This window comes from Penicillium manginii (genome assembly GCF_028828005.1).
Source record: "Penicillium manginii strain IBT 31320 chromosome Unknown utg000006l:1.0-4164085.0:1.0-4166146.0, whole genome shotgun sequence".
Lineage (NCBI taxonomy): Eukaryota > Fungi > Ascomycota > Eurotiomycetes > Eurotiales > Aspergillaceae > Penicillium > Penicillium manginii.
The window spans coordinates 2,941,570-2,967,538 of record NW_026643107.1 but is presented as its reverse complement, the minus strand read 5'-3'; the positions used below and the strand labels follow the sequence as shown (position 1 = coordinate 2,967,538).

At 50.1% G+C, this 25,969-nt stretch overlaps 11 protein-coding genes across 11 annotated transcripts; 8 read left to right on the top strand and 3 right to left on the bottom strand.

Annotated features, from left to right (window-relative positions):
* Nucleotides 1–322: 322 nt before the first annotated feature.
* Nucleotides 323–3,173, top strand: sey1 (dynamin-like GTPase SEY1; the record flags this gene model as incomplete). The annotated part of the gene is made up of 4 exons (XM_057106130.1): nt 323–468; nt 558–1,013; nt 1,070–2,814; nt 2,872–3,173. The coding sequence occupies 4 exons, from the start codon at nt 323–325 to the stop codon at nt 3,171–3,173; spliced, it is 2,649 nt and encodes an 882-aa protein (XP_056957579.1).
* A 672-nt stretch (nt 3,174–3,845) lies between these two features.
* N7533_009479 (uncharacterized protein) lies at nt 3,846–4,058 on the top strand (the record flags this gene model as incomplete). Its single annotated transcript, XM_057106129.1, has 1 exon — nt 3,846–4,058. One exon carries the CDS (start codon nt 3,846–3,848, stop codon nt 4,056–4,058), a length of 213 nt encoding a protein of 70 aa, XP_056957578.1.
* A 75-nt stretch (nt 4,059–4,133) lies between these two features.
* On the top strand, nt 4,134–4,827 carry N7533_009478 (uncharacterized protein; the record flags this gene model as incomplete). Its single annotated transcript, XM_057106128.1, has 2 exons — nt 4,134–4,431; nt 4,460–4,827. 2 exons carry the CDS (start codon nt 4,134–4,136, stop codon nt 4,825–4,827), a joined length of 666 nt encoding a protein of 221 aa, XP_056957577.1.
* A 678-nt stretch (nt 4,828–5,505) lies between these two features.
* On the top strand, nt 5,506–6,864 carry N7533_009477 (CAZyme family GT90; the record flags this gene model as incomplete). Its single annotated transcript, XM_057106127.1, has 3 exons — nt 5,506–5,549; nt 5,629–5,896; nt 5,962–6,864. The coding sequence occupies 3 exons, from the start codon at nt 5,506–5,508 to the stop codon at nt 6,862–6,864; spliced, it is 1,215 nt and encodes a 404-aa protein (XP_056957576.1).
* Nucleotides 6,865–7,424: 560 nt separating this feature from the next.
* Nucleotides 7,425–7,896, top strand: N7533_009476 (uncharacterized protein; the record flags this gene model as incomplete). Its single annotated transcript, XM_057106126.1, has 3 exons — nt 7,425–7,542; nt 7,596–7,684; nt 7,744–7,896. 3 exons carry the CDS (start codon nt 7,425–7,427, stop codon nt 7,894–7,896), a joined length of 360 nt encoding a protein of 119 aa, XP_056957575.1.
* A 909-nt stretch (nt 7,897–8,805) lies between these two features.
* N7533_009475 (uncharacterized protein) lies at nt 8,806–9,219 on the bottom strand (the record flags this gene model as incomplete). Its single annotated transcript, XM_057106125.1, has 1 exon — nt 8,806–9,219. The coding sequence occupies one exon, from the start codon at nt 9,217–9,219 to the stop codon at nt 8,806–8,808; it is 414 nt and encodes a 137-aa protein (XP_056957574.1).
* Nucleotides 9,220–11,203: 1,984 nt separating this feature from the next.
* N7533_009474 (uncharacterized protein) lies at nt 11,204–12,139 on the top strand (the record flags this gene model as incomplete). The annotated part of the gene is made up of 2 exons (XM_057106124.1): nt 11,204–11,634; nt 11,710–12,139. 2 exons carry the CDS (start codon nt 11,204–11,206, stop codon nt 12,137–12,139), a joined length of 861 nt encoding a protein of 286 aa, XP_056957573.1.
* A 95-nt stretch (nt 12,140–12,234) lies between these two features.
* N7533_009473 (cytochrome P450) lies at nt 12,235–13,857 on the bottom strand (the record flags this gene model as incomplete). The annotated part of the gene is made up of 1 exon (XM_057106123.1): nt 12,235–13,857. One exon carries the CDS (start codon nt 13,855–13,857, stop codon nt 12,235–12,237), a length of 1,623 nt encoding a protein of 540 aa, XP_056957572.1.
* Nucleotides 13,858–14,749: 892 nt separating this feature from the next.
* Nucleotides 14,750–15,721, bottom strand: N7533_009472 (alpha/beta fold hydrolase; the record flags this gene model as incomplete). Its single annotated transcript, XM_057106122.1, has 1 exon — nt 14,750–15,721. The coding sequence occupies one exon, from the start codon at nt 15,719–15,721 to the stop codon at nt 14,750–14,752; it is 972 nt and encodes a 323-aa protein (XP_056957571.1).
* A 1,388-nt stretch (nt 15,722–17,109) lies between these two features.
* Nucleotides 17,110–18,265, top strand: N7533_009471 (acyl-CoA thioesterase; the record flags this gene model as incomplete). Its single annotated transcript, XM_057106121.1, has 2 exons — nt 17,110–17,247; nt 17,360–18,265. The coding sequence occupies 2 exons, from the start codon at nt 17,110–17,112 to the stop codon at nt 18,263–18,265; spliced, it is 1,044 nt and encodes a 347-aa protein (XP_056957570.1).
* A 1,740-nt stretch (nt 18,266–20,005) lies between these two features.
* N7533_009470 (putative jumonji family transcription factor) lies at nt 20,006–24,586 on the top strand (the record flags this gene model as incomplete). Its single annotated transcript, XM_057106120.1, has 5 exons — nt 20,006–20,284; nt 20,414–20,511; nt 20,567–20,780; nt 20,861–22,530; nt 22,714–24,586. 5 exons carry the CDS (start codon nt 20,006–20,008, stop codon nt 24,584–24,586), a joined length of 4,134 nt encoding a protein of 1,377 aa, XP_056957569.1.
* Between the last annotated feature and the right edge of the window lie 1,383 nt (nt 24,587–25,969).

Below are 25,969 nucleotides of genomic sequence, written 5' to 3'. Positions count from 1 at the left end.
TGGAGTCGTTTAGGTAGTAGTCTATACGCTGTCAACAGTGGAAACGCCGGCGATCATGCAGGGGTTATGTAAGACTTGTTTTCCCCCAGCAACCCATCAGACCTCGGACCTTTCGATCCTCGTGCAACGGCCTTGTGATCGTTCAAATTGTCTTGTGCTGCTTTTTTTTAAGGAGTACATACTTTCATTTGCATCGGACCCGCGAGTATTCCGTGCATGCTCCACATCTTCCCCAACCTCCTAGTTCCCGCACTCTCTCCTCTCGCCACCTTCCTACGGTGATCTGTCCCCACCACTACCTCAGAGTGCGATAACCATCACAATGACTGAACGCCCCTCGGGACTGGGTAGGACACCAACTGCGCCCCCTATAATGGCAAACGGCCACTTTGCGACTGTTGCCGACCAGGGCGATGCCGCCTCCTATGAGCATGGCGTGCAAGCGATTGACGGGGATAAGGAGTTCAAGTATGGCGACACCCGTCTTCCGACATATCCATTGCAAGCTCAAAGAGCTCGCGGCTTGCGACTCTTCTTGCTAACCGCCTATCCTATAGTCCCAACTTATCCAAGTACCTCGCCCTCGAAGATGTAACCGCCGCCGGCTTCAACTATCACCTCATCTCCGTGTTTGGATCGCAGTCCACCGGAAAGTCCACTCTTCTCAACCAGCTTTTCGGCACGCAATTCTCCGTCATGTCCGAGACAGAGCGCAGGCAAACAACCAAGGGTATCTGGCTGTCAAAGAACAAGATGCAGGCCAAGTCCGCAACAGCCGATGGCCCGCGGATGGCGGATAATATTCTGGTGATGGACGTGGAAGGTACTGATGGTCGCGAGAGAGGCGAGGACCAGGATTTTGAGCGCAAGAGTGCTCTCTTCGCGCTTGCGACGAGTGAGGTTCTCATTGTGAATATTTGGGAGCACCAGGTGGGGTTGTACCAGGGTGCCAACATGGGCCTGCTGAAGACCGTCTTTGAGGTGAACCTGCAATTGTTCTTAAAGGATAAACAGTATGCGGATAACCTTGACCCCTCTCGATGTGCGCTGCGTACTAATGGATCCATAGCACCACCCACCGATCCCTACTATTCTTCGTTATTCGTGATTTCATCGGTACCACCCCGCTCAAGAACCTCCAAAAGACATTACTGGAAGACCTCTCACGACTCTGGGACACTATTTCCAAACCCGCTGGATTGGAAAGGTCCACAATCCACGATTACTTTGATTTCCAATTCTACGGGCTCCCGCACAAAGGCTACCAACCGGACCAGTTCGTATCAGAGGCCAAGAAGCTAGGACTGCGTTTCCGCGAAGGGCACCGTGATCCCAAGAGGGATGCGCTCAAGGGCGAATTCTCGGAAGGGGGTGTCTTCTTGCCTGAATATCACCGGCGCATCCCGGCAGATGGCTTCTCGCACTACGCGGAGGGCGTTTGGGACCAGATTGTCAATAACAAGGATCTTGATCTACCCACCCAGCAGGAGCTGCTTGCTCAATTCCGCTGCGACGAGATATTGCGCGAGGTTATGATTGGATTCGATGAGGCTATCATCGCTTTTGAGGACAAGCAAAACGAGGCAGTGCGCCTGGGAGCCCCAGAAGTGCTTGGCGGTCTGGGTGTGGCGATGCGGACAGCACGATCCAAGACAGTCAAGGGATTTGAGACTGAAGCTAGCCGGTACCACAAGGGTGTCTACCAGCGCAAGAAGGCCGAACTGGAGGGCAAGGTTGATACCCGTCTGAAGGCCCTTTTCCACGGCCAGATTTCCGCTGCGCACAAGTCTGGTATTCGTGATTTCAGCGATGCCGTGACGAACGCTGTCAAGTCTGGTCAGAAGAAGGGCGGCAACTATGACTTTGCGGAGATTGTCAACGAGGAGACCAAGGTTTCCCTCGAGAAATTTGAGGCTGTTGCCCGTTCAACTGTGGTGGAGAATACCTCGTGGAGCAACTACAAGCAAGAGCTGAAACTCTATGAGAAGGAACTTTCCGAAGTCAGCGCTCGTCTTCGACGCGATGAGATGCGACGCCTCGCTAGCCGTGTCGAGCGCTGGGTGCAGTCTCGCCTGGGTGAATCCGTGGGAGTCGAATTCAATGGACTTGGCTCTGGTCGCGCCGGCGGTGGCGCTCCCGAAGATGGGGAGAAGCCCACCGAGAAAGCATTCTGGGATCGTATCTGGAATGTGTTCGTGGAAACTGTCCTGGATGCGGAGCGAAGATTCACGGATCGCGCCAGCAGCTTCGACGCCAGTCTGGAAGAGGTCGATGTTGGCCTGTGGCGTCTGCGCCGTAAGTCTTGGGGCGTACTGCGTGCAAAGATTGACGAGGAGATGATCGAGGGTAACTTGCTTCTCAAGCTGCGAGAGAACTTTGAGGACAAGTTCCGATATGATGATGACGGCGTGCCACGCATCTGGCGTCCGACAGACGACATTGAGGGTATCTATACTCGTGCCCGCGAGTCCACCCTTACCTTGATTCCTCTTCTCTCGCGTTTCCGCCTTGCCGAGACCTCTGCTGTCCCGCCACTGGATCGCTGGATTGGCCACACCCCAAGCACGGCATCTCCTGCTGATGAAGAGGACCTGGCTCCTATTGGCGGTGTGGATGAGGATGAAGGCAAGAGTCTGGAGGAAGAGATGACGATTGTGGGTGATTCCAAGCGTCAGGAACTCACCGTTCGCTTCAAGAAAGCCGCCGATGGAGTATACGTCGAAGCCAAGCGGAGTGCCATCGGTGGCATGACTCAAGTGCCGTTGTACTTTTATGGTATTCTGCTGGCATTGGGATGGAACGAGATTATTGCTGGTAAGTTGGATTCGTCCCATGTATCCTTTTACCCATACTGACCCTCTTTCGCTCTAGTTCTCCGTAACCCCGCCTATTTCTTCTTGCTCTTTGTGTGCGCCGTTGGTGCCTATGTCACCTACCAACTCAATCTGTGGGGTCCTATCTTGAAGATGACCGAGGCAGCATCGCAGCAAGCTCTCGAAGAAGGCAAACGTCGCCTGCGCGATTTCCTCGAGTCTTCTGACACCGGTCGGCAGGCGATGGCCATGTCAGCCTCGGACCGGGCTGGTTCTTCAGGCCGCAAGGAAGAGTATGAGATGTCTGACCTGCCCAGCCGTGGCTCGAAGACGAACGACGACGACCTGGATGACTTGTAAATTTCTAATTGGTTGCTAGGCTGTTCCCTCATAGGGAACATGCCGCTTGTTATTTTTTCCCCCGGGGTAGATTATGTTATAGCGTCGGCATTGACTTCTCATCATGACTGCTAAGATGTAATAAAAGAGTTCATGTCTATCTTTTCCTGTGCCTCTGTCCAAATTGTGTATGGAATATTGGTAAGTTTGGGAGGCTGAAACAATGGTAGGATTGCGACTATAGAGCGCCGTTGATTTACAAGCATATGCTTGATGTGGACGCTATCGTCCGCTTACTATAGATTGGGTAGCCAGAAATGCTTGGTCTTGAACTGGTCGCACAGTGGATACACACCTCATGCAGGGCTATCGCTTACTTGCCCCTTTAAGATCCCGTAACTGAGCTGTGCCCACATATCTTAAATCCCAGTGACGTGGCTGGACCTACGAAGCGGGCTGCGGGGGAGGGTCATGTCCACGTCAACGGACTTGCTCCGACGTGGGGGAACCGTTGTATTTAGCCGTGCCCCATCCCTAGAATTGCTAGAAGTGTAGCTAAAATCAATTCTTGATAATTGACCACTTCCTACGTCTCCCATAGCTTAGCCCCTAAGCCCAAGTTGGGATACTGCTAGTTGTACCAATCACAACTTCCCCGCATTCATTTCCTCGCATCGATCTATCACCATCACTATGGCTGGTCTTCCCAAATTCGATGACCTTCCTGACAAGCGCCGTTATTGGCCTGCGCCTGCGGGATCAGAGGAGGAAGGACTAGGAATGCTGCGTCTACTCACGCCCGATGTTGTAGCCGACGCAGCGCGTACGCAGATCCAGACAGGTGAACGGGTGTGCTTGAATTGGGACATTGAGAACTTGACCCCGCCAGGTACATTCCCAACCTAATAACTACCAGTCATATATAGGGCTACAATGAACTGCTTTAGAGATAAATTAAGCGCGTGTTAGAAGCCCTGGAGAATGAACGAATGCATGCTGATGGCCGATACAATGAATATAGGATTCGGTCGCAAGCCCTTTGAGCACCGCATCAAGTGGGTAGCCGAGGGCGTCGCCTTCGACGACGAGTATCACTTCAACCCGCAACAATCGTCCCAATGGGACGGATTCCGTCACCACAATCAGCCGGCGCCCACGCCCGAAAATCCCGAACGTCGAGTCTTCCACGGCGGCACGACGGCCGAGGAAATCAAAGACACCGACTCCCCCCCGCATCGGAATCGGATTCTGGGCCAAGCGAGGCATCGCAGGTCGTGGAGTACTAATCGACTACGTCTCATACGCAGAGAAGAAAGGAATCCCTCTGAATGCACTCACCCGCCAGACGATTTCCCTAGACGAAGTCCTCGAGATCGCGGCCGAGTCCAATATCACCTTCCAGCATGGCGATATCTTCTTCCTGCGCGTCGGACTGCCGGGGACGTGGGCGGCCATGTCAGCTCATGAGCGACAGGCGTATAGTGAGCAGTCGATGCCGCAGCATGCGGGCATTGAGCAGAGCGAGCGGGTGCTTCGGTTTATATGGGATAATCATTTTGCGGCTGTTGCGTCGGATGCGGTTAGTTTTGAAGTGTTTCCGGCTCGGGCGCCGGAGTTCGATCTGCACCATTATCTGCTAGCTGGGTGGGGGGGTGCCTATCGGGGAGATGTTTGATTTGGAGGAGTTGGCGGCGACGTGTCGGCGGTTGGGACGATGGAGTTTCTTCATCTCGAGTAGTCCGTTGAATTGCTCGCGGGGAGTGTCGAGTCCGCCGAATTGCATGGCGATTTTCTAGTAAATTGGTCGATAACCCATGAATGCAGGAGCCATTTAAGCAGGGTTATGTGGAGTAAGAGAAGAGGCTGAATGTAGTTGATACGTGAACCCTGAACTTTGATGCACGTGCTAAGAAGATGCGGCTCAGCTATTTTTAGTTACTTGGTTACTTAGTTACTTAGTTATTTAATAACTTAATTACTAGTATATCGTATCAGCTATTGCATTATTGGTACTCTAGTCCCATAGACTAACTAATAGCATTATCCTACCAATATAGACAGAAACTATTTGATACCCTCACACTCTACACTCTTCTCCACACTCCGCATACTTCGTACTCTCTCGTAATCACACCCTGCGCCACAAAGGTCATCAAAATGCGGGAATGGTCCTAAAAGAATTCAGCCCCCACCTCCATTAAATTTCCTGGTTCTACCGGAGAGTGCGGAGTAATAAACCAGAAAGTGCTAGTTCCTCACTAAACTACACCAGGCAGTGCACCCTCAGGGCAACCCCAGTCCGCCCGGCCTTTTTCTTCCCTCCCTTTTCCCTTTCCCTTTTCCTCTTACCACCATGTCCCTGCCTCCCATCCCTTATCGGTTAGGGCACAGATGGAAGTATGCTGCTTGTTAAACGTCAATTGCTGGTGACCATACCGTGTCTCTTGCTAGTCCTGGGCTTTTTTCTCTACATCAGACCGCGCCCCCGATCCACCGTCCAACCTACCAGAACTCCCCTCACCCAACCACAAAGCCAACACAGCTTCGATGGTGCTTGGCGGTATGAGCGCGATCGGGATAACCTGCTCCTGACCCAGGGTCAGTGTGACTTGGCCTTCCCCGATCTCTTTGCCGATCTCGAGCGTGCCGGTGCTGCGCGCGCCGACCGTCCGATTACCCTCGGAGAAATCGACTCGGTCCCCCCGCGGAATGGATACATCCGTGCTATGATTTATGACCAGCAGGTGAGTGACTGGGCTGACACACTTCGAAATAACCTCCTCCCAGATCTAACCGGTTCTTCCGACAGCTATATGTAATCGCTAAAGAAGGCGCCGTCTGGTCGCGTGAGATTGCGACGCTTTCCGCCATCAACCGGGCAATCCTCACCTCGCCCGAACCTCTCCCCAATATCGAATTCGCTTTCAACACCGACGATCATATTGACAACGCCGCCCAATGGGGGTACACCCGCCGCCCCGAGGACGAACTGGTATGGCTGGTCCCTGATTTCGGGTTCTGGTCCTGGCCAGAGATCAAAGCTGGTTCGATCAAGGAAATCCTCATGGACGTCGAGGACGCCGAGAAAGAAGGAATGACCTGGTCGAAGAAAAACGACAAATTATTATGGCGGGGCACATTGAGCCTAGGCCATGAGATCCGTAACAAGCTCATCAGCGTGACTCAGAAGAAACCCTGGGCGGACGTCAAATCTCTCGACCAGGACGGTCAGCAAACCATGCAAGACGAATACCGAACCATGCCGGAATTCTGCGACTACAAATACCTCGCCCAAACGGAAGAAAACACTAACTCCGGTCATCTCAAATATCTCCAAATGTGCCGCAGTGTGATCGTCTCGCACAAGCTAGACTGGATCCAACATCACTCACACCTTTTGCGATCTTCCGGTTCCCAGCAGAACTTTGTCGAGGTCGACCGCGACTGGTCCAACCTTGAGAAGAGGATGAAATGGCTGCGCAAGCACGACAAAGACGCCCAGCGCATAGCCGATAATAGCGTGGAAACGTTCCGCGAGCGCTACCTCACCCAAGCAGCCGAGGTCTGCTATTGGCGCCGTTTAATTCAGGAATGGGCCAAGGCGAGCGACTTCGAGCCGGAGTTCTTCACGGAAGAGAATGGCAAGAAGGTCCAAAGGGGATTGAGCGCGGAGACCTTCTTGCTGATGCGAGCTATGGATTGGGAGTCTTAGCATTGACTTGGGCTGTAAATTTTGATTTCTCTTTCCCACGGCGCATTTCAAGGAATTATGGGGGATTTTAACGACACACTCGCTTCATGGGCCATGCAATGCCGGAGTTTTGTATATATAGATCATCGCCGATCGCCGATCAAGATGCTTGGAAATATAATATAAAGTATTTACTGTACAAAGATTGGTGTTCTAGATCTCGGGAAAAGTCACACGACCTATGAGCTCTCTGGGAGGTACCATGGAATAACTGCGCGGCTATCGCCACCTCCACAGCGTGCTTCCAGGTTGATACAGCCAACCAATGCCCTGTTTCGTGGCTTCAATGACTTTCAGGACCCGACGATTTGTCTGGGTTTCATTAGGATGTCTATTTTGCCCTCGATTGTCAGATGATTGACATCATCATGACCCCGCAGCTTAAGAGCTAAGCTTTATTAAAATGATCTCTAGACCCCGGGGTCTACTACTAGTATGAATCTCTCACCTAGAACTAGTACATTTTAACCACTGGCAGCCCACGATAATTTCATCTACTACTTGATAGCAATACTTCCATCATGTACTCTACTCTAATCAAACGTCAACTCACACGGCCATCAGCCGTCCGCATCAGCAGATTGGCACAGGCATCTATCCATGAGAAACACTTTCCCAACGTCAAGGGCAACGAAGAATGTATGCTCAGAAACCAACCCTCGATATCACATATAAGACTAATGCCTGATTAGTTTTCATTAATACTACATTCCCCGATGACTACGAAGGATCTCCTTTGAAGCCAGATCTCGACAAAAAACAAGCTGCCACAAGTGACCAGGTTCGTCTGCGTTCAATTACGTTGATTATTATCAGCAAGTGATAACATTCGGCTTTCAGGGTACTACCGAGCAGCATAAGGCCGATATTTATGACAGTCTGTGGGGGAAGGAAGCAGGTGGCGTGGCGAAGGAGACAAAGCAAAAGAAGGAGGCAACAGCTCGAGATGAGGCCCTCGAGTCTGAACATGAACCTGAAATTGATGAAATGTGACGGATAGTGCGGCTCTTGATGGATTCTGAGCTTTCGAGGATAATGATGTGCCGTCGCAACTTGAAGGCGTAAATTTAGTTTCACTTGCGTTTGTATACTACATGTGACAAAATTGGACTGGGGTTTGTTCTCACCGTGACAGCATTGCCTGGTAAACCATTTCTCTGATTATGTAGCATCGTTCTCCGCCGGTGCAACCCCAATACCTAGTTATCCAAGACCTGAGTTTGCCACATCTGTATTTTTCTGGATGCTTCCTTGGTATCGGGATGGTCAACACCCAAAACTTTGGCATTTCTATCTCGATACTCTATCATCCTGTCCAAAGCTTCTGGATCTTGCTCATTTTTTTTAAGCTCAGAGATAAAAGTAACAGAGAGATTAGTGCTATTAGATGTTCTGCACTAGAGCTGATGCTCGTCGCCTCGTGTATTTGATACAAGAGCGACAAGGTTTTTGAAACTCTTTCATCTCAATGTATAGAATTGACAGCCCCAAAATAGAACCGATTGTGACTTGGCCTAAAGGCCCCACGATTTATGTGAAGCCCTCAATAACCTGGCATTTAATGGCTTCGGATTCTTGATACCGACCCATTTTGGCCAAAATGTCAGATAAGCTTGCTCTGCATTTCAGAACGTTGAGGTGCGCAGTTCCCCAAATTTTTCGTTTTTTTATCGAGTAATTTACGAGTTAGGTCTTCAGTCTCTTGATATTTCCTAATGTGAAGATTAATCAAGGATAGGTTTTCGGCATATCTGGTAGTCTCCGGATGGTCAGACCCGTATATTCTTCGATGCGTCTCGAGCACTTGACAGGCAAGCGTTTCCGCCTCTTCATATTTTCCCATCATATGGTGTGTCATGGACAGGTATTCTGCACTATTGAGAGTTTTAGGATGTTGAGGTCCTAGGGTCTTTTTGCAAACCTCAAATGCCTCATTCCGAGAGACTTGGCTACTTCTAATAGACGAGAATCAGGGAAGTGATCCACCATGCGCCTTGCGGTAGCAAGAGTGTCTGGATCCTCCGGGCCAAGTTGTTTCTTGAAAATCTCAATGACATTCATCGCAAGGGCGACGGCTTCTTGATAGCGTGAATGACGATAGGTCCCTGCTAACCCCTCCACACTTTCAGCAACAGAAAGATTATCGTGACCGAATTTTCTTTTTCCGATCCGAAGCACCTTGAGATGCAATGCTTCGGCTTCCTGGAATCGGCCCTTTTGTAGGTATGCATCGGCCAGAGCCTTCATAAGAGAAAGTGTATCAATGTGCTCTCTTCCATATCTTTTCTTCATGTCTTTATACAGTCTCTCGATCATGTCTATGACTTTTTGCCATGTTCTGGTGAATCGCAGTTAGCAGAAACGCAGCTTCATAATCCAACTCTCCAAGAAATTCTTCCTCGGCTTTCATGGCTTCCATAGCCATATCGCCTAGACGAGAAAGTTCGTCGGAATAAAGTCCATATCGAATCGCTTTATGAAGAAGTGAAGCCCAACTGGATAAAGCAAAGCTTTGACAGAGGTATTTGTGACAAGGCGGATTGAACATGAGGGAGTACATCCCGACACAAGGGCCGACTTGAATTATCACCTCTATACACCCGAGGAAAAAGGCTGTTTAACTTCTCCACAAGCACAATTTTCCATTTTTTAATTTCACCCTTGACTGAGAGCCATTTATGTAGTGATAGTTGTACCAGTCAATGCATCTCAAAGGTCGTTGAGTCTTTGCTTACTGAAACCAAGCAATAGTCTCTCGGCATCATGATGTCGCGCTGAATATCAAAAACAGCGTCGGTGGCGCCACTCCCTTGACACCTCCAAGGGAGCCCATCTGGACTATGGAGGGTGACTTTCCACTGTAAAACTTTGATTTGGGCCATTCTCCGATTTTCCGCTTTCTCTTTTGCGTAGTGTCTGTTCCTGGGGTATTTGTTTCTGGAGGACTGACTCTGGAATTCCCTGTCGATCAAAGAGACTCATCAGAGAGAGCAGATCTGCAGCAGATTGCCGCGTTTGCCGAATACGCTCAAATGACAATGACCAGGTTACTAAAATCGAGTTTTTGGCATCCATATCTCGATGGATATTACATACGTCGTAATCAAGAAGTTCCAATTTTTGAGCATCGCTACTTTGAAAATCTTCGAGATATTGAGCGATGGAACAACGGGAAGCTGGGTGTCTTATATAGGCTGCTGCTTGTACAATGGCCAGCGGCATAATTTCAAGAGCCTCCGTCAATTTCATGATATCGTCCTGGGTGGCAATGCCCTGCCCTGTTTGGTGCTCGAGTTTGAGGTTCATCAAAGCTGAAGCATCGTGACTATCCATGGGATTCACCTCGAATAAATCGCGTTCGTCGACAAAGCTGAGAGACATTCCTCTACTTCGAGTTGTCATGATTATTGGGCCATTTGAGCTGCAAGGAAGAAAGCCAAGAGGCTTTTGTTGATGCGCTGTCTGGTTCTTTTCCGGCTCGTGAAAAAGCTGATCGTCGTCAACATTATCGAGAATCAAAATCCATTCTCGCTTTTCGGCTTGTAGCCAGTCCGTGACTAATGATACAACGCTGACTGTTGGGTTCTGATAGCCAGGGATTTTGGCTTGATAGACGATCGCCCCGTAACTTTGTTCGAGCCGGGCTACGCTACTCGCGTGAACCCATAATACCAAGGTATTCGGTGACCGCTCACGGACGCGATAGGAGTATTCGATGGCTAGTTGAGACTTTCTACGTTGCTGTCAGCATTGTTCATTTAAGTAACGTTTCGTGGCTATTCCACCCAACACCGCCGATCCCAACGAGAGCCAGCCTCGATGGTCGCACAATACATTTCTCCTCGACTTTCTCGAGAAGAGTTCCGCGATCGACAAAATCTGTGTCAAGAAGAAAAAGAACTGTGGAAAGAGGCTCGGAAGGTGTTTCAGGGCGCTCTGGAGCCGCGATGTGGGGAATTAGCCTCGCCCCGTCATCATCATCTACAGGCACTACAAGATACCTGGGAGTTGACTTACCGGATAGCAACTGGATATTATTGATGAGAGCATTACTGACCCCGATCTGGATTCCGGCATTTAGTTGACCAAAATTAATCGTGGAAGCCATTTTTGCGATGTTGATTCATTCACCTGGGCGGCTGCGCAGGCTGCGACGGCAGACTAGGTGAGACTACGCAGCTGGCCAACCATGCGCTCGCTGGCTGTGCCCCGCGCTAACGGGGCTGACGCGCATCCAAACTCGTATTCTTTCGCAACACCTCTTCTCTAATAGATTCCTCACGAATCACGATTTAATATCATGACCGACCCCCTGAGTCTGACTGCCAGTATTGCTGGTGTCGTTATACCTGCTCTACACGGTATGAGATTACTTCTCCGGGATTTGCAGGATATAAAGGACGCCCCGGAGAATTTGGAGGATCTCAAGAATGATCTTTTTTTGGTCGACGGAGCTCTTTCGTCTCTTCAGGATATCGAGCCCGAAGACCTGGAGGCTCTTGGTTCAAATGTGGAAGACAACATTAGATCGACGGTTAAAGTCTGCTCCACAGCCTGTGACGAATTTCGATCAGACCTCCAGCGATGGACCCGACATTCTCAAGACACAAAGCTTTCATGGAGAGATAGATCGACTATTGGATTTTGGAAACAAGACCATATCAAATCCATACAGGGCAAACTCCATAACTGCCAGGTTAATATAACCTCGGTTGTTAGTACAGCGACACTGTGAGACATCCATTCATAAAATGATCTCGTTCAAGTTCATAAGCGGATATGCTAATTTACGACATGACAATACAGATACAGCTCATTCCATCATACTCAGATGACGCAAGAAATTCGAAGAGCACTATCTTCAAAGGAAGATGAGCTGAGAGCCGCAAATCGAAATGCAGTTCAGCAGCAAAGACAAGTGGAGCTCCAGCTGGAAGATCTGAGTATACAAGACCCCGAGCCTAAGGAGACAGCCAAAAATCTCCAGGAAGAGCAAAGATACCTAGAAGCATCACAAAAGCTCTTGGGGGAACTTTTGGCCAAAATTCAAGAAGCAGCAAAGTCACAGGCTACACCCGTAGTCAATGTCACTTTCGGCAGTCAAAACTCAGGCCTTCAAATTGCCACAAACAATGCTCCCATGAGTGGATTCGTCTTCGGGGAAGAGGTTAATGAGTTCAAACCTGAAGTTCTCAACATACTAGTATGGCATATATCACTCAGCACGATGTACTAGCCCGGAAATTATGATTAGAAACAATATCATTTTGATCCGCAAAAGGAACTATACAAGAAACACCAAGTAGATTTTGATCTTTGTTGAAAACATGTTCAATTTTCGACATCTCGCTTGACACTCATGACCTTTCCAATACCTTTCTCTGCGGCAGCCCATTCCTTTTTGATAGTGTCCACCACCCAGTCGCCTCTCGGTTTGAGTTTGAATTCCAGTTCTCTCGGCATTGTCATGAACCCCGCCACGACCATCGCCCATGGATCAACTTCTTCTCCCTCAACTGGCTCGATATCAAATGCCCAAAGAAGAGAAGCAATTTGCAGAAAGGTCCCATCCGTGGCAACCCTTTTGCCTTGGCACATACGTCTACCCTGACCAAATACAGGCAATGGGAGATCTGCTCGCAGCCGTGCTGTCCCATTGCCATCTTCTAGAAGCCATCGCTCCGGGATAAATTCCTGAGTATCTCCAAGCTCGGGATCAAATACCTGTTCGTCACGACCGATAGCCCATGCATTGGCCATAATCGTGACGTCTTTCTTTATTTTCACGCCTTGAAATTCATCATCACGATCTGCCCTACGAGGAATGGATCCCGGTGAGATAGGACGCCAGCGAAACAACTCGTGGGCAACAGCATCAATGTAAGCAAGATTTGAGCGGTCGGAAAACCCAGGCAAACGGTTGCGGCCGACAACTTTGTCGAGAATATCATGGGCTTTAGCCATAAACAAGGGCTGGTGCAGTGCTGCAATGAATAGCCATAATATTTGACGTGGTGATGTCTCCATCCCGCCTTGAATCGAAGTTGCAAGAGTGAAAGCAAGATCAAGATCCGGGATGCCACTGGGTGCGTGCTTTTCCGCCGTCAAGATAGCCTGTTTAGTGGCATTCCAGCCATCAGCATCTCTGCCATGGCGAAACAAGCGCATGTATAAATCAACCTGGGTGGAATATAGCTCGTCTGCGGCACGTTTCCAGGGAGACAAGAAAGTCGGTAAGAGTCGTAGAGGCGGGATAATATCCGGCAGGGCAGGATTGGCAGCCAGATGGGTCACCTTGGACTGAATATCGATCACTTCATGGAGAATGTCCTCCTCGAAGCGTGGGATCCGAAGGCCATAATGAAGCGCTAGGATAATGCTGGACTGCGCTCGCTCTAACATCGGGTATATCTTGTCTGTACTGGTCAAGCTAGTGCCTTCTGATAAATGATTGCAAATGTCAAACAACAGCTGCTTTGATTCCAGTTCAATCAATGGCTGGTAATTTGGGGCAGCAGGGGCACCGAGACTAGGCGCGAGGACGCGGTGGTGTAATTTGAGGTGATCATCGTAGTCATGCATCAAAGTGAATTTTGACTGTCCTGGTGATGCCCCTGTAATCATCTCCATGCTCACCGAAGCTGGGCGGTTACTATACCACTGGCTGCGACGACTGAACAATTCCGTCACGGCCTCGAACGAGTTGAGAACAACAATGGGAATTATACCAAATAGCTTGGGAACCGCAATCGGACCATTTTCTTTCGCCCATGAGTCCCATTCAAGTAGTGGCTTTTCTATGGGGGAGCGATGCAGGTCTCCGATGAGGGGAAGTTTGAGGAGGGGTCGAGATTTGACGTCTTTGCTAGCCTTTCTTACACGCCTCGTGCTGATGTATAACAGTGTCAAAATGCCTATGGCAACAACTACTGCGGTTGGAAAGTTAGCAGCCATAATGGGCGTTGTCGTGGAGGAGAATGTTTCGGATGGTTATTCCCAGAAGCAAGTCAATGTCAGATCACATTTCTAAAGAAAGGGGTCGGCCAGTGAGGCTCGAAAGCCCATGAAAGCAGTCTAACTACCTGAATCATGCGAGTATCAGTAACCAATCTAAAAGTGGCCAATTCTAATTAAGTGGACCAATTTGACGCGACGCTCAAGCCGTTGCCGAGCTAAAGCACGCTAGGTGAGCCGATGAGCTGTCAGGCAAAACGTGGGATTCAATCCACCAAACGAGTCACGGGAGCCATGAATATCCCAAGAGCTGAATTCGAGAACTTCTCGGATACTATAAGTAGTAGGATGAGTGATACTGATTTACTCATGCATTCTCGAGACCCAGGAAGGCTAGCTGACCTCGGCGGCTCAACGTGAAATAGCTACCTACTAGTAGCTGTCGCAGTATATTGCAAATTTTGGTCAATGAGTTTCGTCCCTTCTCAGTCCTAGAAATGGACATCGATGTTCCACTCTTCGGCTGTTGGAAATGTCAAAGGGACGATCTGCGCAAACGGGTGGTGGAGATCCTCGAAATTTACCCACATCAGGCGCGATCGGTACTAAAGTTCGCTTTCTCTTGGTAGCGCAAATAATCGAGCTTTAGCTTGAGACCATTGAAGCCCGCTCGAGGAATACACGGAAGTAGCCGAAGCATCAATGGATCAAACGAAAGGTGCGCTTAAGTGTGAGTATGTCACACCAGGTCAACAACCTTCAAGTTGGAAGTTGTGCTTGAACTTGAATCTGAAGTGATATCCATGGATCATATAGATGAAATGCTTCAAATAAGTCATTATGCGGGAATATATTCATTAATACACAAAAGGTAGCACATATTTGCTGCTGCTCACTCATCATCATGGCTTTCCCTGCCTAAGAGGTTATCCAAAATTTCCTCTGCATGGAAAATCATATCTAGATGACCAGTTTCATCACAGAAGTGTGTTTCGGCGCCGGGTAATAATTCTGCAGCCTGCTCCGCCATTCCAATTGGAACATTCCGGTCAAGCTTGCCATGCCATAAGCGAATACCTCTTCCGTCGACATCATCAAGCTCAAATCCCCAATCGTTCAAAAGCATGAGCTCCGTCGCCGATCCGGCTCCCCCATTCTGAAAGGCACCGCGCGTGGAATCCAAACCCGCGGCCTTGATTCTCGGCTTCGTCCAAGCGGTCTTTTCTGTCCCGGGCCTCTTCATAATTGCGGCATCCATTGCCTTCTCAAGAACTTTCGGGTCGGGGTCTCGCGCAGCACGACCAATAACCCAATCAAACAGACTCCCTGTAGCAAATCTCGGTAGCCATGCGCCGGCAGCAAGTAGCATCCGCAATTCAGTCATCATCCCATTTGCATTAAGTGTGGAAGGGTAGGCGCCGCACACGATTGAAACACCAAGGAGACGTCCATTTGACGTTTCATCGAAATCATCACCGGTTATGCGAGGAATAGCGTGCGCGCATGCAAGAGCGTAGGGGCCTCCGCCCGATAAGCCCAAAACGTAGAAATGCGGGATATGCAGATGATCGGCGATGGCTAAGACGTCATTTGGCCAGTCCAGTATGCGACGCTCAGCATAGTGTGTCGAGTTGCCAAAACCAGGCCGGTCAACACTGATTATGCGAGTATTGCGCTGCTCAAGAATTTCGGGTTCAATTTGGCTGGCTTCACTCGAACAGCCAGGGAATCCGTGGAAGTAGAAGACAACAGCAGGAGGCTCTTGATCTTCATTTGCTTGAAGATCACCGCCATATACGGTCCATGCAAGCGTGCGCCCTGAAGGCAAAATGAGCGTATCTTTGCCACCGGGTTGGACAGCCATAATGAATTCAAGTGCGGGAAATCAAAATGGGACGGAAAATTGGGCGCGATCTTCTCAATTGATTTCAGCCCCCACGCTTTGCGGCTGAGAGGTTTCGGAAAATTAAAACCAATATGCACAGTCGCGTGTTCGACAAGAAGTACTTGGTCGGATATATCGAAACCGAATCCCCTGAATCGTAATAATGACTTGCAATTTGAGATTCGTTTGCTGTGTATGTGAAAAGACAGATTGCACCGGCGAGGCGAAGCCGCGCCTCCAGGCCCCCAAAATGGGGCCAAAACGCAGTCAGGTGATTTAGTGAGAAATGGTCCAATCGCTTCATTATTTCTCTATTTGGTATCTTATTTGTTATTTCATAGATTATTGAGAGGCTATCTCAAGGCAATCGATCGCTCGGGGTGCAAGATCCTCGGAATGGTCCGTGGTCGTGTATAGATCAATCGATGGAGCGTTTGGATGAGACTAACTTTATCGGGAAATTTGGTAACATTCGAGAAACTTGCGTTCTTCCCAGAATGCGCTAGTCCAGGTGGTAACTAGTATTGACCAACTTTTCATATCGATGATAAGCATACTTAGGTAACCTCAGTGTCGAGCCAGAGATACTCTGGTAATTTGTCCTAGATACTAGTAGTAGTCACCCACCCAAGTAAACTTGAAGCATCCATGGACTAACCCTCGATTTAACACTTAATTAACCAAGATCCGTACCATTAGTAGTATCTATCTGGTAGGTATACAAACCATATTAACTAGGTTACTCCTGGTCAACTATATCCTGGATCGAGTCACGTGATAACACCACTATGTTGAGTCCCGGTATCAACAGAAGAAAGTTGACTACTGTATTTCTGAGTTAACCTTGGTATTCAACCTTTCTACACTTTTCACAATGAGCGCCCTTTGATTCACAGAGTATATAAGTATACCTAGTACGTCATGATATGGCTCCCGAACTTGTTTGAACTACTGGAGTCTGAATAAGTGGTCACATGACTAAACATCATATGCAAGGTATTGGTAACCTCGGTCCGCACGCATCCCAACAGAAACAGATCGTGACGCTGAGATTACTATTCGTGATCGGCACGGCTGAAGAAGTTCCCTTGAGATCTATCCTGACCTCATCGCCTGCCACTTCACTCTTTATTTCACATAATATCAGCCAGACCTTACTAGGGAGTACATACCAAGCGCGGCTTTTCTGTCAATTCCCCTGGAAGACTCGTGACTGAGCGGGACTATACTATCTTTCCTTCTATCTATCTGTTTCGCCCCTGCAAGACACTTTGAACCACATTGGACCTAGCTTCCCCGTCGCTGTCCTCAATCAACCCTGACCGCCAAGCCCACTGTTCATCTCATATAAACGCCTCGACAGCACCATGCTCGCCATCTCGGCAGCGCTTCGCGTCGAAAACATGCGCGACTTATTATCAGCGATGGGCTCGCTAGCATCGTGGAGAACGTTGGCCTTAATACTCGCATTCATTAATCTGAAAAACCTCCCATTCGTTTGGCACGTATGTATTTTTCGCATCCCACCCTCAAACTGCTCGTCAAATTTGACTTTGGCGAGCATGTAGGGTCTATTAACCGTTGGACGTTGTGTATCTGTGCTGACTAGTGTTTCAGTTCCGTCTGCTGTACCACTTTGCGACCAACCTTCGGTTGAAGCCAAGTGCCCCTTTTTTTCCGAAGGGGAAGGCCATTGTGGATGCTCAAGGCAAGCCGACACATCCGGTCTTCGTGCCGGTGCGGGTTACCTCACGAACACCTTTGCTAGAGACAGACTATAATATGCACAAGTCCAATAGCACATACTTCACCGACCTGGATGTGTCTCGTACGGCACTGGTGAGCCGCCTTTATAGCCCTGGCGTTGGCCTTGTCAGTAAAGAGCTGGACAAGGAATTTCTTGCTGCAGCGCAGAAAGAAGGGAAGCGTGCTCCCAAGAAGAAGCCTATCATTATTGTGCTCGGCTCTGTCTACTGCAGCTTCAAACGCGAAATCAAGCCTTTTGAGCTGTACGAAATGCACTCCAAGGTGATTTCCTGGGATAAGAAGTGGATGTATATCCTCACGTGTTTCATGCGTCCTGCCAGCCGTACAGGTGGCGAGAAGACACTATTGGCAACTGCCCTGAGCAAGTATGTCGTGAAGAAGGGCCGGCTGACCATTGCGCCGGAGCGGATTCTCCGCCTCGGAGGATTCCTTCCCACGCCGCCGATAGAGAGTGAGACAAAGGATGCTCCGACCGTCTCATCCGCGGATGTTTCAGCAATCGGGACGCCTGCCAGCGGCGAGGGTATTACAGCCACCGGAGGTGTCGATGGAACCCTGGTGCGTGAGGTGCTGAAGATGAACGATGATCAGATTCCCGACCGCAAGGACCTTGATGAGCAGAAAAATGCCAACTCCGACACATGGAGCCCCGAAGAATGGCCCTGGGAACGCATCGAACAAGAGAGACTGCGGGGACTGGGTGTTGTGGACGGGTATATTAACCTGGATGATCAATTACACCAGGAGTGGATGTAATAAGTTTGATTTTCATATAGACAATACTAGTAGAGTCAAGCCTCGTCATTGCGCGAGGCTCGTATAGAAGGCATCAAAAATGAAGCAGATACATGCAGAGAGCCGTGATTTATTACATGTACATATGCAGTTAGCGCCGAGACCCTCGTGCATGGGATTGATCTATAGATCGCCGGGGGGCCCTCCCCACCGACGAGATCGACAAAATTTAGGCGGCGTGCGACTTCGGGACCCCCCCTTGAAACCACTTAACTTTACCAGCAAATCATCTTGACGGTCCTGTTTCAGTAGAACCTCCGCGGAGCCGGGTAAATGTTAACCTTGGAATATTACCATGGGCATTATTGCATTACCACAACTTGAAGTTATAAATGCTGCTAGTACTCTGTAGATAGGAAATATAAGTACACAGTACTAGGAACTTGAAGTATGCTCTTGACATCACCCTACTGATTAAGAGAGTCCGTGCGTGGGCGAGATCATCCCCTGATGTGAACTCCAATCTAGTTACAGTATCTAAGCATGGATAAGGCGAGAGTGCCATGTTCTCCGTACTCCGTACTGTATTAAGATACGCCCGGGTCCGGCGCTATCCGAAAGCTCGTGCACAGCCCCCTTGTATTGTTTACAGAAGAATGAAACATCTGGCCAATGCAAACTCTTCACGAGGGCACCATTCTTGACAAAATTACCAAGAGTGACTGATAATTACAGTAATTACAGGTAATATTATTACGGTACAGGACCCAGTCACGTGCACCACGTGATCAAGCCTGGGCCAACGACGGCCTTGGCGAGCTCCGTGACTTTTGGGCCTTTTGATGGTCGCAAAGCTTTGTGACGAGCCGCAACTCTCGTGAAACCGGTGAGTAGCTTTTGTTTTGATGAAATTTCCCTGAATTCCTTTGATCCGATCCAATGCTGCCCTTTCTTGGACTTGCTGGGTGAACTGCAAAATCATTACTTCGTCCGACACCGGATGAGTTTACAAGTATCTTACGGCCAAGTCCACTTCGCGGCTCCCCCAAGGCGCTACGACGGCCAGTCCACCTTTTCCCGCTCTGATCGGACGCATTCCCACTCAGTGCTGCCCAGCAGACACTGTGATTAGCCCAAACAGATTCCAGGCGTTGCCCTGAGTCCTGATCCCACCTGCCCCCTACCCATATCCTGCCCTTCCAGAGGTCCCAAAGTCAGGCCATCGTCCGCGCTCGCTCCACTAGCTTTCCGGAACGTCACCTGCATGATTGGCCCACCCTCCTTCTTCCTCATCCTTTTTCCATGGGGCGAACTTGGTTTAGCGTACGATTGCGTTGCTTGACTCGTTCCTTGCAACTTCCTACGACTCCCTTCTCCCCTTGATACTTACGACCTTCTATCAAAACGTTTCCTACGTCACTTCCCATCGGTTCATTTGCTAAAACTCGTGCTTGTTTCTCCGTTTCCAGGGGTGACAAACTATTTCCGATCAAAGATCTTATCGCGCCATCCTTCATTCTACATCTCGCCGAGTGTACCTACCCCCAACACACTACCACATCTACATCCCGACACCTGATCAACACCCTCCTTCGTCCTCTCACCTAGATCGGAACCCTTTGCTCCGACTGCCGAAACCTTTATTCTTTCCCCGACCGCTGGGAATCACTCTTCGCCGTCGATCAGCGGTCGCTCCATCCGACGACGGCACCCGAGTATCAAACCGCATTCCGCAACAACCTACTCCCCCTGTCACTCAAGATGGCAGCAACACTGGACCAGCCGCACCTTGATCCACTCGGGGGCGGCCCCGTTGTTGACTCGGCTTCGATAACTCCCCCTCACAGCGCCAACGGAAAGAAGGATGCACCCGAAGGAGTACCCTCTGAGCTATCGGACCTCGAGTTGGACGCTAGATCTGCAGTTGCGCCCGAAGAGCCGGTGATTAAACAAGAAGAACAAGAGGAACCGGTTGTGGAAGAGGAGGACATTGAACCTGACCATTACTATGGTGGTGGAAAAATTCCAGTATTCAAACCGGTAGGTCACAATATGCCCCTTGAACTATAAGATTGTCACTTTTCCGAAGCATGCACTGCTAGTGTATCAATTCGGCGAAGTCGATGTGTCTCCCCTTCATTAGCAAGAAGGCTGACGTTGTGAGCAAAGACAATGGACCAGTTCCGAGACTTCCAGAAATTTATCAACAAGATCGATAAGTACGGAATGAAAGCAGGAATTGTCAAAGTGGTTCCACCCAAGGAATGGTGAGTGCAAGAATATTGCGAGATGATAGTGACAGCCATGCTTATTATCATAAAGGACTGAATCACTGTCGCCTCTGGATGAAACTATTAAGTCTATCCGCGTGAAGAATCCAATCATGCAAGAGTTCCACGGATCGCACGGCACCTACACACAGGCCAACATTGAACGCCAACGAAGTTATAACCTTCCTCAATGGAAGGGCCTATGCGATGAAAGCAGCCACCAGCCTCCTGCTCGTCGGGGCGAGAGGCGTCGAAACCAGGAACGAGTGAACCGCGCTGCTCCTACCCCCCGGCCCAGTCCAGTCGCCCGGAGAGTCAAAAGCGCCGCCCTGGACGACCTGCCAAGCGCGGAAACCAAGTGAAAGTGAAAGAAGAACCACCTGCGGACGACGTCGAGAAATCCAAATCCGAGGGTCCCCCGACTCCAGTGTCACCAGAATCGAACCCCATTGAGCCGAAAAGCGAGGATCTGAGCGAGGGCGAATCGCTCCCTGCTGCTAAGCCCAAGGGTAGACAACCCAAATCTGTTACGTCTCGACGCAAGAACAACCGTGGTGACACAGTGGAAAACTTCGATGAAGAAGCATTCAAACAATTCGATTACCGCATCCACGACCATGAAGATTACACCGCTGAGCGATGCGAGGAACTGGAGACTGCATATTGGAAATCTCTCATGTTCAACAATCCCATGTATGGCGCAGACATGCCGGGGTCGCTCTTTGACGATTCTGTCGAGTCTTGGAATGTTGCGAAATTGCCCAATCTGCTTGATGTTCTTGGTCAGAAAGTACCGGGAGTCAACACGGCATATCTCTACTTGGGAATGTGGAAGGCTACTTTTGCCTGGCATCTCGAGGATGTGGATCTCTATAGCATCAACTACATTCACTTTGGAGCCCCCAAGCAATGGTATAGCATCTCGCAAGAGGACGCGCCAAAATTTGAAGCTGCGATGCGCAGCATTTGGTCTAGCGATGCCAAAAACTGCGATCAATTCCTCCGCCACAAGACATATCTGGTATCTCCCAGCTTGCTGAAATCCCAGTATGGAATCACTGTGAATCGCTTGGTTCACTACGAAGGGGAGTTTGTGATTACATTCCCCTACGGATACCACTCTGGGTACAATATCGGATATAACTGTGCCGAATCAGTGAATTTTGCAACTGAGAGATGGCTGGATTATGGCCGAATTGCTAAAAAATGCCACTGCGAGGCTGACAGTGTCTGGATCGATGTTGACGAGATTGAGCGCAAGCTCCGCGGGGAAACCACACCCGAATACTATGGTGATTTCGAAAGCGAGTTTGACGGATTCGAGGGTGCTTCAGATCTCCTCACGCCACCACGCAGTGTACCTGAAAAGACCTCCACCCGTGGTCGAAAGCGGAAGATCACGGGTGACGGCCCGAGCACCAAACGATCGAAGCTTCAGATGGAAGGCCCTCGTAAGCTTCCGTGCTTGTTGTGTCCCAACAATCTTGACTATGAGGACCTGCTGCCGACTGAGAATGGAAAAGGTCATGTCCATCGTCGATGTGCCTTGTTTATCGAAGAAACCAGCATCTTGCGGGATGAGTCGGGCAACGAGGTGGTTTGTGATATTGAGCTGATCCCTAAAGCGCGCCTGGGTCTGAAATGCCTATTCTGCCGAGAAGTTCGCGGTGCCTGCTTCCAATGCAACTTTGGCAAGTGTACTCGGGCCTACCATGCCACTTGTGCCCTTCTAGCTGGCGTCCAGGTCGAGCATGGTGCCATTGCCGTGATCGCCGATGATGGTGTGCATTATACACTACCGAGCGTGGATTTGAAGTGTAAATTCCACCGTCAGAAACGACCGGCTGGATTGTTGGGCGAGTCCTCCGATTTGGACCGTCGTGTGATTGAGGCCGCTCGCCGCCTGACACAGGGTGATCTGATTCAATTCCAAGTCGACAAGGAGATCAATGGCGCTATTGTGCTCCAAAACCGACCCCAAGAGCGGGCGCTTCTGCTGAAGGTTCTTCCACGAGGGTAAGTGAACCGTTCTGAATTGTGATCCCCGCCCCGCCGCGGGGGTTTCCGTTAAATTCTTATTTTTGCCTTTTTGCCCATTCCTCCTCCCCGAGCCTCCCGACCCAAATTATCCTCAACTCTGGAACGCCATGGAGAGAAAAGCCGTTCCCGTGATAACCGAATACTGATAAATGTCAACAGAGATGTGATTGAGATGCCATACCGCTGGATGCTGGTCGTCCGCAAGAGCAATTTCGCGCCCCTTGCGCCGGGAATCCAACCCCTCCCGGCCCACTTGGTGCGAAAGCCTGAACAGCGAAAGGACTTCGAAGCCGCCGTACCACTTGCAGGTAGTGCGTTTGGCGACGGCCGATCTCCCTATCAGTGGGCCGAATTCGAGACGGTGGATGCAGCTAGAAACCAATTTGCCCCACCGGTTACGGTTACCATCGACAGACCGGAGCATCTGTGGTATTACTTGGGCGTGCAGTCCACCGAGAGTAGGGCACAGTATACGCACAACCCTACCGTGCCTATCCACAACCCGCGGGCCAATTTCCTGGACAGCGTTAAGTCGCTTGGCGTGGCTGGTGCCGGTGCCGGTGCTGCTCGTGCATCGAAGATCTCACCCCACCATCTCTTCCAACATGCTCCCACCGCCCCTGCCCCTCCTTACCAGCAAATTCTTTACGCCCAACACCCAGCGCTGCTACAACATAAACACGCCTTTGTGAACGCCAACACCCCTCACCTGCCATCCCGACCGCCCTCCTCTTCCGCCTCTTTGACGCATCTTGCCCCTCCCCCTCCCCCTGTCCTTGCTGCCGGTGCTGCTGCTGCTGGTCCTGCGATGCCGTCGGCCTTTCGAACTCTGCCGAATACATCCGCCCGCCATACCCCTTATCCATCGGTCATCAAATCGCATGTTCAGCAGCAGCACCACCTCCCTTCCACCAATACCTTTGCCAACGTCCGTGAACTTATTGCCCGGCGCCGCCTGGCTCAGATCACCGATCATGCCAATGTCTTTGCCGGGTACACGATCGTTAGTCCGGAATTGGTGGTAGAGACCCTGCTGGGTCCCATGGGCTCGATCCCTCCGGCCAATGGTCTGGAAAAGCTCGAGCTCGCGATGGCCCAGCAGCGGGTGCAGCCCCGGGCTGCCGATGGTACTTTATTACCACCCCAGACCCTCAACATGAGGTCGGAGGAGGTGACCCGTTTGCTCCAGATGCTCCGGTTCTCACTGGTGAGTCACCGCGAGCGCCTGGATGTGATCCAGAAGAAGGAATCAGAGGGTATTAAGATGGAGACTGTCGACCGAGGGAGCATTGCTGCGGCAAAGATGCCGGGCAAATATGCCTTTCTCGATCAGCAACGGGCCATGGCACCCAATGTGTATCAGTCTCCATACAACATGCCATCTGGTCTCTCCGAGTACGCCAAGACGACGTATGAACTGGTTCCAGCTCCAGACGAGCCGCCCAAGGCGTCCTTGGCCAATGACTTTTTCGCCAGTCTCTCCCAGACCGACAAGGAGAAAATCATGAAGACGTGTGGTAGCTTCGTGCAACGTGCCATTGAGCGGTCGGCCAGTCATAGCCGACATAGCTCTACGGCATCTAATCTTCGACTCTCCTCGGCGTTGGCCCAACAGACGGAAAATCCGACCATCGATATCACCACCGTTGAAGATCAACCCATATCAGGCCTCGATCTTCCTTTGCACGCCGACTCTCCATGTTCCAGCTTTGGCCGATCACATTTGCGCTTGCAGTCTCCGGGAGATTTCCCCATACATGGCCCCGATCCCCACCCTGATCACCACGATCTGTTTGGCGATCAGCAAGCTAATACCCGCTTCTGGCAAAATGGGCCGTGGACCGCCGGCGACGGCAATACGCCCAACGACGAGAATCGACCGTTTTTTGGCCCGCATGAACGTTTGAAGCATGACTATGCCTCCTCCGATATTTCCCTCGGTAAAGGAGGACCCGGGTCCTTGCATTCCGTCGACATGGCCGGCTTTGGATTCGATGCCGCCGAGGACCTTTGTGCTGGCCTGAGTCCATAACGGTCTTGAACTGATCTCCATCTCCTCTTTTCTCGACCGTTCTCTGTATCCCTTCCGCGATTTGGCTTCCGACTGTACTGCATCTCTCTCATGTAACGACTTCACCGGCCTGACGACTGCATGAATGGGCGTTTTTCCTGTTCCCCTTTTTCCGACCTCGATTCACGATCGTTCTTCCATCACGGGTCATGTTTCTCATTGTGTTATGATTTTTGGAGTTCACGCTAGCTGGCTGGTTACGACTCAGCGTTTTCTTTTTTGTTATTCTTTTTTTGTTTTCGCTCCCCCTACTACCTTGACCTCTCTTCAAAACTCCCTTCCCCCTTGGTCCTCCTCTTTGCGAATCTCGATCAGAACGCTTTCCCTACCGGACTGGCCGTATAGACAGGCGTTCGACTGATTTTTGTGCATCTCCCTCCAAAAGTCCGACCTTGACCTTTTCACCCGTCTCCCCATTTCTCCATCCATCCCCGTCTTTCTCCCCCTCCCTTCCACCAGGGCCTACTTTCGCCCTTTCTCCACTTCTCTTCCCCCATTGTCCTCCCCTTTCCCCATGTCCGACTAGATACTCCAAACAAGAAAAAAATTCTTCTCAAAGACTGGATGTTTGCCCCTTCTTCCCCTTGCCTCGAATTTTTGATACCCCCTCATCTCCCGCACGGGCGCGAGTGTCGCTTGATTTCCATTTTGGTCCGAGCTCGTCGCCCGGCGCCCCCTTTTTCCTTTTTTTTCTCACTCTTTTCTTTCCGACTGCTCCCCCTGGCGCTCACCGATCTGTCCTTATGACAGAAACGGCGTGGCAGCCGTCACCACCGAGTGACTCGATGTGAATTTACACTTACTATTATGGAGCAATTTAAAAAAAAATAAAACACAACAACACAACATGAAATGACCCTCTATTTACTTTAAATTAGTAACAGTATTGTGGTCAGCCTTGCACGAGTTTTTCTGTGGACTGCATAAATGGAGCCAACGGAAATCCGGGCCCGAAAGGGGAAATTGTTAGAAGGACTACCCGTTTTTGTTATTTGGACCCTGGCACTTTCCAATCCCAGATTAGTACTAGAACTACTAGAATGCTTACACCCACAACACCTAGTACTAGTACCTAGGTAGTTATCAGCTACCTAGGTATGTTGTAAACAGAGTCCTTCTGGTAGTACTCGTAGCTACTAGTAGGTAGAATATCTTCCATGGCAGAAAATTGTTCAAGATTCAAGTTGTATATCGTACTAGTATTCTACCCAGGTACCTAGCTAGTATTGAATCGTAGTAAACAATTTGAAACTGGACATGCTTTACCTTCCAATTTTCTAAGCCTCAAAGATACAGATAACTTGGATAGTAATACTTAAAGTACTTGTAGCAGATATTCAACCT